The sequence below is a fragment of the Talpa occidentalis genome, unplaced genomic scaffold, assembly GCF_014898055.3.
Source record: "Talpa occidentalis isolate TD23 unplaced genomic scaffold, MPIMG_talOcc4v2.1 talOcc4.573, whole genome shotgun sequence".
NCBI classification, from domain to species: domain Eukaryota; kingdom Metazoa; phylum Chordata; class Mammalia; order Eulipotyphla; family Talpidae; genus Talpa; species Talpa occidentalis.
Genome location: NW_023604943.1, coordinates 19,514 through 30,380, shown reverse-complemented (window position 1 = coordinate 30,380; position 10,867 = coordinate 19,514). Strand labels below are relative to the sequence as shown.

General features: G+C 42.4%; 1 protein-coding gene across 1 annotated transcript; it reads right to left on the bottom strand.

The window, feature by feature from the left end:
* Nucleotides 1-240: 240 nt before the first annotated feature.
* Nucleotides 241-9,610, bottom strand: LOC119260149 (enoyl-CoA delta isomerase 2-like). The gene is made up of 6 exons (XM_037529025.2): nt 9,489-9,610; nt 8,442-8,604; nt 5,528-5,626; nt 5,109-5,294; nt 3,701-3,770; nt 241-371 (listed from the first exon to the last, which is right to left on the bottom strand). The coding sequence occupies exons 2-6, from the start codon at nt 8,562-8,564 to the stop codon at nt 265-267; spliced, it is 585 nt and encodes a 194-aa protein (XP_037384922.1). The 5' UTR covers nt 8,565-8,604; nt 9,489-9,610; the 3' UTR covers nt 241-264.
* Nucleotides 9,611-10,867: the final 1,257 nt, after the last annotated feature.

Below are 10,867 nucleotides of genomic sequence, written 5' to 3'. Positions count from 1 at the left end.
CAGAGTGGGGATCAGAACAGGCAGATCCACTGAAATACACTGCTGAGGGGAGCAGTGGGGAGACAGAAGAGGTCTGCTGTTCCATGGGTGGGTCACCTCCCTGGCTGGGGATAGAACTTGTACTACGGATAGCTTCAAAGTGCTGAGACTTAACCCCTTCAGCCACCAGGGAGGCCCCATAGACCTTTTTATTTCACTTTTGCTCAACTCAACACCACTTTGATGACTAGGGAAGAGCCCTCTGGTATCAGAACAATGTCCCACTTACCTCACTAAAATGACACTATCTTTAGCTTTCTGTTCTACTCCACCAGGGGGAATGTCGGTGAAGTTATTCAGATCATTTCCACTACTGTAATAATCACCATTTCCTGTAAATAATATCAATGGAACAGGTGAATGTGTATTCACTCTGATTACTGAATATTTGCTATGTGCCAGGCTCTATGGCAAGCACTGGAAAAACGTATAGTTCCTGCCCTCATTTACAGGCTGACAAATGTGCTTGACATTGATCTAAAAACACACAAATAAATGCAACAATGATCCAAGACAGGTCTGTGATAATATGAGAATGAAAGGGGTTTTAATCAGAGCTTCTTCCCAAGGAGGGTACAACTGAAATGAGATCTGCAGGGCAGGTAAGGTGAGCTAGAAAAAGAGGGCTGGGAAGAAGGTTCTCGCAGAGGGAAGAGCATGCACACAGGTGCTGGTGTCTGTGATGGGCTGAAAGAAGTGTCACTGCATCCAAGCAGAAAAAGTCAGGGGGACAAGCTGTAGACTGAGCACGGGCAGGACAGATGGTGGGATTTTGTTGAGCTGTTAGTTTCATTGTAAGAGCCACCAAAGTTGTGTTGCTTTAAAGTATTTATTTACATACAATAAGCTGGCCAGTTTTTAAACTTAGTTTAGTGGGTTTTGATCATTGTAAATACCTCAAAGGGTTGTTGTGAGAAAGTAAGCTTTGGAATTGAAGGATAGACTTTTCCAGAGAAGCAAAAGTTAAAGAAGTTCATCATCGCTAAACCAGCCTAGGAAGAAATGATAAAGGGACTTCTTTAAACTGAATAGAAAAGGTGCTAATTAGCAACAAGAAAGAATAAATCTCACTGTAAAAATACAGTAAAGTGGATTAATCATTTATAAAGTTAGTATGGAGTTTAAAAAACAGCCAGAAAACAAGTAATAAAATGGCCGTAAGTACACACTATAGATAATTACTCTGAATGTGAATGGACTAAATTATCCAATCAAAAGACAGAGAGAGAGACTCAGTGGATAAAAACCAAGATCCTCCTTTATGCTGCCTATAACATATTTGCTTCAGATGTAAAGAGTGAAAGTGAAGGATTGAAAAAAGATATTCCATGTAAATGAAAGCCCCCCGCCCCCCCCAAAAAAAAAAAACCAAAAACCCAAACTGGGATAGCTCTAGTTATTTCAGAAAAAATAGACTTTAAAACAAAGTCTGTAATAAGAGACAAAGTAGGGTACTGGATGGTAAAGGGGTCAATCCACAAGAGACAAACATTTGTAAATATTCATTCAACATAGGAGCGTCTAAGTATATAAAGTATGCATTAATAGACCTAAAAGGAAAAATAACAGTGAGGGACTTGAATATACCGTCGTGGTCAATGGGTAGAACATCTAGACAGCAAATCAATACGAAAACATTGGCCTTAAGCAATACATTAGACCAGGTAGACTTAATGTTCTATATCCAGAACATTCCATCTGAAAGCAATAGAATATACAATCTTCTCAAGTATGCATAGCACATTCTCCAGGATGGGTCATACCTTAGGTCACAAAACAAGTCTTAATAAATTAAAGAAGACTGAAGTCATAGCAAGTATCTTTTTTGACCACGATGGTATGAAACTAGAAACTGATTACAAGGAGAAAATTGGGAAATGCCAAGAGTAAAAGCTGACATCATCAAGTACCCGCCTTGCCTCTCACCTGCACTACATCATGTCGTCCTCCCAACCATTCAATGGGATTAGTAAGCACTGTCTTGTCCATATGGGAAGCAGAGGTTGCTCACGGTTAATAAGAAATGAAGTCAGGATTTTAACTCAAGTTGATCTGAGTCCTAAGCCTTAGCCTTAACCACCACACACGGCATCCCTTCCAAATCCAATGACTTTCATTTTTCATGTTCTCATCAACCTAGGTCCATAGCTATCCACAATATTTTCCAGTTATAACCATAATACTAATAAAATTTTTAGAGTTAAAAAATATATATTAAACATTTTCAATATTGTTGGTTTTTACAATTACAATTTTAATACTTGTGCACTATATAATAAAGTGGATAGTCTATGATTTGTTTTATTATTCTATCATGGCAATGTTAGAATGTCTTCACAACTATATGTAATGCTGCAAAAACCTGCCTAACAACTCCCCTTTTCTTAGATAATCTTCCTAAAAAAATTCCCAGAAGTAGGATTCCTGTACCAAAAGATATGAACATTTTATATACTGCAAAATGCCCTATTCCTTACCTAGTTACACTTCTTTATTTTTAAAGATTTATTTATTTATGCATACAAGAACTGGGGTACAGGCCATAGGTGCGGGGAGGTGAGAGGATTCACCAGAGATAAAGTGGAGAGCAGAATAGGCAGACTGGCTGAAAATCACTGCTGAGGAGAGCAGTGGGCAAGTCAGAAGTGTCTTCTGTGCGATATGGCTTGCTCCCTGGCTGGCTGGGGATCGAACTCGTGCTGCAGAGGCTTCCAGATAACTTCATAGTGCTGTGCTTAACCTCTTGTGCCACCAGGGAGGCCCTAGTTACACTTCTTATAGCTGTTTATACTGCTATCAGCAAGATACGAGACACTTCTACGTTAACCTTGTCAAAATTGGTTATAATTAAAACTTTGCAAGTTTAGAGGACAAAATAGAATCTCATCATTCTAATAGAATCTCATCAATGTATCTGTGATTATTAATGAAATGCATTTTTTTTAAATTGTCTTCTACCTGGACTTTCTCATGTAAATTGTCAATTCATTTTTATTCACCACTGTATCTAACAGATCTTAGAAACTTTTTTTGGGTTTACAGTACTGTATTTTATTTAGGGGGACAGCTTGACTGCTCTTCAGATCTGCGTGATCACATCACCCTCTGCACCTAGGCACCTAGTTCTCCATTTTTTAAAAAAGATTTATTTATTTATGCATACAAGAACTGGGGTACAGGCCAGAGGTGTCGGGGTGAAAGGATTCACCAAGACAAGAGTAGGGAGTAGAACAGGCAGATCTACTGAAATACACTGCTGAGGGGAGCAGCGGGGGAAACAGGAGAGGTCTGCTGCACCATGTGGGTAGCTCCCTGCTGGGAATCCAACTCAGTGCTGAAGTGGCTGTGGATAGCTTCGTAGTGCTGTGTCTTAACCCCTTGCACCACAAGGGAAGTCCTATACTTGTTTTTTTAAGCAACATCATATAATATTAAATACCTTTCAGATATGTACCATTGATTTAGTACTTTTCTCACCAATTTGTATCTGCTTTTTACATGATAAAGGTGTCAATCCTGTGTCTATCATATTTGCTACATATTTAAGAATAAAGAGTACTTCAGTCCTGGCAAAGATTTAGAGCTTTTTACTCAACTTCCTATCAAGCAGGGAGCCCCCCAAGACAGATATTTCATTAAATGGTCCAAGAAAATGTCTTACCTGTTAACACAGTTAAGGCTGAGTCATCCTTGCCAGCGGCCTGAAGTGCAAGCATAATTTCCTGATACATCTGCGGGGAGGAAGAGAGGAACAGGACAGGCTCTGAATGTGGCCACCACCACCTGGCAGACCCACTGCGTGACAGCCTGGGAGGCCATTCTCTGCTAAGTGCCAAACATCTGGGCTGTTTGTGTTGACACCACCAGAAGGGTTGCTATGCCACCCGAGCAGATTTTCACTCTTTTTCAATTAGTTGGAGTGTGCTGTGTCCCTACTACGTGTTCTGATGGGGGAACATACCCACTTTTACCCAAGAGTAAACCAAAGAGGCACTGAGCTCTTGGCATTCATAGAGGGGAAGCTCTAAAATAAGTGGCAAGTACAAAGTAGCAGGAAGCTCAGAGGAGGCGCTGAGACTTATCCAAGGAAAGTGAATGAGAGGTGATCAGTGACAGTGTCCCATGAAACAATGGTTCAGTTGGGACCTTAAGAGAGAGCCTAGGTGCCCAGGCAGGCTGGGAGGTATTCATGACCTGAGCTAAAAGGCGGGAATTTCCAGGACACGGTGATGGTATCCAAGGGCAGTATTTTAAATCAGCAACATCTCTGAAAATCTTGGTTGTGTGGCCACTATAACTCCTGGTGCATGTAAAACTGGTGCGATGTCTACCTTACTGAGATTTCAGTGTGGGAAAATGAAAATAAAATTTTGAGTATCAACTGCTTTATTTATTAAGTGGCACGTGTCCAACTGCCTTAAGGCTATTGTAAGTTAGATGCACTTTCTGCTGTAATGTAGATAACAGATCCAATGGAAGCGGGTTTCTCTCAAATTTTGCTCCCAGTTCAGCACCAAGCATCCACTTAATTCCCTATAATTTTTTTGCAGGGGTAAGAGCTGAAGTGGTTATTTTTTATTGTTCTCGTTCAATGACAGAGCCAAAGTCTACAGTTGTCCTTGTGAAACAGCTCTGCTCTGTTTAATCTCTGATCTCTTTAAGATGCACTTCTTTCTACTTCTACTTATACAAAATAAAGCTCCATGCAAGGAGAACAGAGTCATTCTCAAGTATAAACCATGTGAAGATACTTTGGGGACCAGGGCCCAGGCATGCTCGGAGGTGGGAGGCTGGGAATGCACCTCTATCTAAATGTGTTCTTATGTATGCCTCATTTACATTCATTTATTTGTGCTTCCCTCATCAGGAAAGCCACAGCCCCTCTGGCTCACATCTTCTAAACAATGAAAGCCCAAATCTGTTGTAAGAAGGAGCTGCAATTACTTATCTTCTGTCACAGATCAAATCAGAGATGGCACAAAAACAGGAATAATGCTAAAACGCCAGTTTTTGAGAGGGACAGAGGAGGACAAGGAAAGAAGACAAACTCCCCGTACAAGAAGAGTCACCTTGGTGCTGATAGCGTTCTTCTTGGCCGGCCGGTTCAACATTATCTTCGTGATGCCGTCCTCAGAGGTTACCACCAGGAATTCATATGCCCCTTGCTTACTCTCCGCGCCAGGTTTTACCTGGCTAGAGGACTCAGATGAGCTCAAATTGGACACCAAATCCACATAGTTCTGCCTGGCAGTTTCCTAAAGAGAAGATGACAACTAGTTTCAGCCCATGGTCAGCAAATAGGTACTTGAGAAACTTACGAGGCTGATACATAGCATCTTGCAATGAAGAAAGAATGGCCGTTCTGGTTCAATAGAGGTATGTCAAGATCCCGGACCTCTCTGTCTATAATGGCTTGACAAGGAGAAGCACCTAACTCATTTTAGGAGAACAGCAAGTCAAATAGGAGCAAGGTAACAAGTAGACTTACCTTGGGCAGGCTGCCAAGGCCATTCCATGCATCCCATTTGGCCTTATTGACAAAGTCGAACACACCAGGCTTGGGCGCATTACAAGGGCCTTCCGTGGCCTGTGGAAAGGAGAGGGGCGGCTGTGGTCAGATACTCATGCAAAAAGGAACCATAAATAAATGCACAACTAGATGACCATGTCTGCCCTTCACCAAATACTTGGACAAGGTACAAAAATTGATGTGAACTTTCCTCTCTGAGGTTACTGCCAAAACATGCACAAACAACTGGAAAAAAGCCTGGAGACAAAATGTGCTATTGGCTATCAGTCCCTATATTTTTCACTGCCTGAATGTGAAAATGAAGCAAGAGAAGTGTTTTGGGGAAAGTCAAAATCCCGAGCTCTCCATTTATATGGCTTGACAAGGAGAAGCACCTGACTCATTTTAGGAGAACAGCAAGTCAAATAGGAGCAAGGTAACAAGTACTTTCAGAAGTACTTAGTTCAGAAGTTTTCTATGGGTGATCACATATTTAATACACAATTGAAATATTCAAGAAACATTTGGAAACTCACAATAAATGCTGAAAGCCCAGTCAAAGGTTTAAAACAGCCCCACTCATTCAGTGGGGAATTTTCAGTAATGGAGTAACAAAACTGTTGCTGGGAAGCAGTCGTAGGGAGGGTCAGAGCCACTGGCCCTTCAAAAATATAACTGAAGAACATGCAAGCAGAAAGCAAAAAGCACCTAAATTTTGTTTGTTTCGGGTAGACTGAGTGTTTTGAGATGAATAAAATATCCTACTCGGCTGCTTTTCAGAAATGGCAATTTAAAACTCCACTTAGAGCCTCCCTGGTGGCGCAAGGGTTAAGATGCAATCTATGAAGCAATCCGCAGTCACTGCAGCATGAGTTCGATTACTGGCCAGCCGGGGAGCAACCCACATGGCACAGCAGACCTCTCCTGACTCACCCCTCCTCCCCTCAGCGGTGTATTTTGGTCAATCTGCCTGTTCTGTTTCCCACTCTGTCTCTGGTGAATCCTCTCACCTCCCCCACACACCTTTGACCTGTGCCCTAGCTCTTGTATGCATAGATAAATAAATCTTAAAAAAAAAAAATTAAAAAAAATAAAAAAAACCCCTCCACTTTTAATAACCCTATTCAAAAAAAATTTTTTTAAGATTTTTTTTTTATACAAGTACCAGGGTACAGGCCAGATATGCGGGAGGGTGAGAGGATTCACCAGAGACAGAGCAGGGAACAGAACAGGCAGAATGATGAAACACACTGCTGAGGGGATCAGTGGGCGAGGCAGGAAAGGTCTGCTGCACCATGTGGGTTTCTCCCTGGCGGCCGGGGATTGAACCTGCGCTGCAGAGGCTGCGGACAGCTTCACAGTGCGGTGCTTAACTGCTTGCGCCATCAGGGGAGGCCCAAGATTTCCCCTACTTCTGATGCCAGGTGCAAAGGTAGGGACTCCTGAGCCCATCCTCAGGTTCAATAATCTGCTAGAATGACTTGCAGGGCACCCTGGGCACTATTACACTCATAGTAGTTAAGGTTTATTGGGAAAAGGATACAACTTAACATCAGTGAGGAGGAGACACATGCTGGGGAGTCTGGGGAAGTACCCCCTACTATCCCCTCCATCAGTCAGGACAACCCATATCCTCAGAACTGACTGAACACACACACAGGATGGGTCCACCAGGGGAGCTCACTCAAGCCGCGGTGTTCATCAGGGGCTCCATCCTGCAGGTATGACTGATTGTGGAAGCGAGAGGCCCCACCCCAGGTCACCCTGTGACTCTGCAGGGCCAGTCCCACTCTAAATCACACCACCAGACTACTTGGGTAAACAATAACAATTCTATGGCACTTGGTAGTTCACAGGCCTAGAGATCAGAGCAAAGGTCAGGCCTTTTTTATGGGCAAAGTTAAATTCTTAACTCTCTCCACACCCACACGAAAGTAAGAGACTCATACCAATCACAGGAATAGAGAGAAAGCACACAGGAGCCCAGAAGAACTGACCTCACAAGGGAAATTTATGGACGTTGGAAGTTTAAAATTTAAGTTTTAAATTTTTGTTACAAAAATTTTCAGACATAGCAAAAGCAGACTAATATAAAGGATTTTCCGTACTCATCAGCCATGATTAACAACTTTTTTTTTTTGGCCATTGTTGCTTCACCCATCCTCTTCTTTTTTTGTTCAATTATCTTAGTGATTCCCAAACACCATTCTAGTTTGCCTCAGCATATTTAGTACGCATTGTTGCTAAGAAAAATCAACATTTTCTTATGAAAACATGACACTGTCAGCACTAACTCCTCCTTGGGATCATCCAATATTCCATGTCCAAATTTCCCCAATTGTCTGAAAAAGTCTCCATTTATTCTAATCAGCACTCAGCAAGTTCTACATATTTGGTTGGGATATCTTTTAAATCTTTTACTCTGGAGTGATCCTGGGGGATTACTTTTTTGTCTTAGCAGTACAGGTTTCCCCTTTTATCCAAAAGTGGTGTTCCTCTGAAAACTTTCATAAGCCAAAATGGTATAAAGCAAAAAGATAATTACCTTTCATTTATACAGAAACATTTCTGGGCATGAACAGACTATTCCTACCTGTCATACCAAGTAACACACAAAACCCACAATAACACACATAGTGAAGTAGCACTGACATGATAAATACACAGCTGTGTCACACAGCTCCTGAAGAAGTGGCAGAAGGCGCTTTTGAGAAAGGGGAGACAAGTGTATTTCAAAGTCTAATGTACCGAAATGCTCCTGGAGACACTTCAGAGGAAAGGCAGCAACACAAACCTAAAAATATTCAAGTCGGATTTTAAGCACCCAGCATAACTATTTGAGAAGCCATCTGCTCAAAAGGTCTTTAAATTCTATTAGGCCTCAGACACTTACCTGCTTATAGAGTGCATAGAGTTTTAGCTTCACTTCATTTCCTGGATCTTTCTTTAAAAGCTTCACCTGATTCATTGCATTTTCAAAGTTCACCTGACTGGCTCTCATTGCTGTTCCACTCATGTGCAGCGGGAATGCCTGGGAACAGGTGACCTGCACAGGACTGCAAACAGGCAGACTGGTTTGTCACTGTTCCGTCCTTGCACAACCAAATGCTGTGTTCCTCTCTAAATATCTTCTCTAAACTTGCCCTGCTGCTCCCCCCAAGCTGGCTGCAAATGGTTTGAGGTTGCCAAGATGACTCCCAGAAAACAGCAGAGGACAACTGGAGCAATTTTCCAATGACAATCCAACATGGTATTTGGAGCAACTCTAATACAGATAAAAGCAGGTGCAAATTTTGCCAGAAGCAAAATTCTTCTATCTGCTTGAAAAGCACAGTTAGAAATATGCATGAGATAGAGACTAAGGGAGTGAAATGCACAGAAAGAATTTAAGTCAATTGTGCCTCAAGGTCCAGAACAGCCTTAGCATTCACCTATTAACAAAGTATAAATTCTTTTTTTTTAAGTTTTTTTTTTTTTAAGATTTATTTATTATGCATACAAGAGCTGGGATACAGGCCAGAGATGTGGTGGGTGAGAGGATTCACCAGAGACAGAGTGGGGAGTGGAACAGGCACACAGACTGAAATACACTGCTGAGGGAGCAGCAGGTAAGACAGGAGAGGTCTGCTGTGCCATGTGGGTAGTTCCCTGGCCTGCCGGGGATGGAACTCATGCTGCAGAGGTCGTAGATTGCCCCTTAGTGCGGTACTTAACCCCTTGTGCCATCAATTCTTAACAGTCAATTCTATGCTCTCTACTCAGCAAACGTGTGCCCAACATTCCCAGGTGCAGGAGAAGGGGTGAAGACTACAGGAAGTGCTCAAAAGGACAGGTGAGCAGTTGCAGGGCTTACAGACAGAGAACCCCTTCTTTTTGGGATTGGACCAATGGGGGCGGGAGTGGGGGTGCTGGGGGGTGAGGGCAGGACCGGGAAATGTACCTGCTGTGGACGCCGTGAAGTTGGGCTGAGCAGAATAGCCCCTGCTCCCACAGGATGTTAAACCAGCCAGGCAGCAACAGAGCAGAAACAAGGTCCAGCTAAGTTTTTAAGCACACACAGTAAGCAGAGGGGCAGGGAAAGTTCAACTGAAGCCACAAAGAAAAAATGAGTGTTCACGACGACGACCCTGAATCATAACGTTTAAAGGCATCGAGATTGAAATAGTTAGAAATAAAGCCTAAATCTAAAAAAAAAAAAAAAAAAAAAAAAAAAAAAGCCTAAATCTAATAAATATATCACCGCTACTGCACTCAGGCAAATTTCAGAGCATGATGAACTACAGCAAATTTAAATGACCATTGTTTTGTTCACAATTTTCAGTCTTTCAAAATTTTTTGATTAAATTTCCAGTGAAAATCTGCCTTTACGTAATTTCGCCTTGTTGCCAAGAAAAATCAACATTTTCTTATGAAAACATTACATGCCACTAACTCCTCCTTGGGATCCCATATTCCTGTCCAACATGCTAAAAAGTCTCCATTTTTTATATGACATCAGCACTCCGCTAGACACACAATACCCGGAAATCCTTTTACTCTGGTCTGTTATTCCCAGCTCACAAGTTCTTGTATTTGGGGTACATCTTTCCCCTTTTATCTAAAATCCTCCTCTGATTACTTTTTTGTCTTAGCAGCACAGATAATTACCTTTCCCAAATACAGAAACATTTCTGGGCATGGTATTCCTAAAGTCATACCTTTCCTTTATACCCACAATTTCTGGGCATGAACAGTAGCCCTCATACCAAGTAACACACAAAACCCAGCTCCTGAAGACGTGGCTGAAGGATAAATACACAGCTGGGGACAGACCTGGACGTGGAAGAAGGCGCTATGAACGGGGAGCTCCTGGAGACACTTGGACTCCTGGGCAGCAGAGGACCTGCAGCAACAAGCCGGATTTCAAGCGCCCAGCATAGCACCCAGAGAAGCCATCTGCTCAAAAGGTCTTTAAATTCTATTAGGCCTCAGACACTTACCTGCTTATAGAGTGCATAGAGTTTTAGCTTCACTTCATTTCCTGGATCTTTCTTTAAAAGCTTCACCTGATTCATTGCATTTTCAAAGTTCACCTGACTGGCTCTCATTGCTGTTCCACTCATGTGCAGCGGGAATGCCTGGGAACAGGTGACCTGCACAGGACTGCAAACAGGCAGACTGGTTTGTCACTGTTCCGTCCTTGCACAACCAAATGCTGTGTTCCTCTCTAAATATCTTCTCTAAACTTGCCCTGCTGCTCCCCCCAAGCTGGCTGCAAATGGTTTGAGGTTGCCAAGATGACTCCCAGAAAACAGCAGAGGACAACTGGAGCAATTTTCC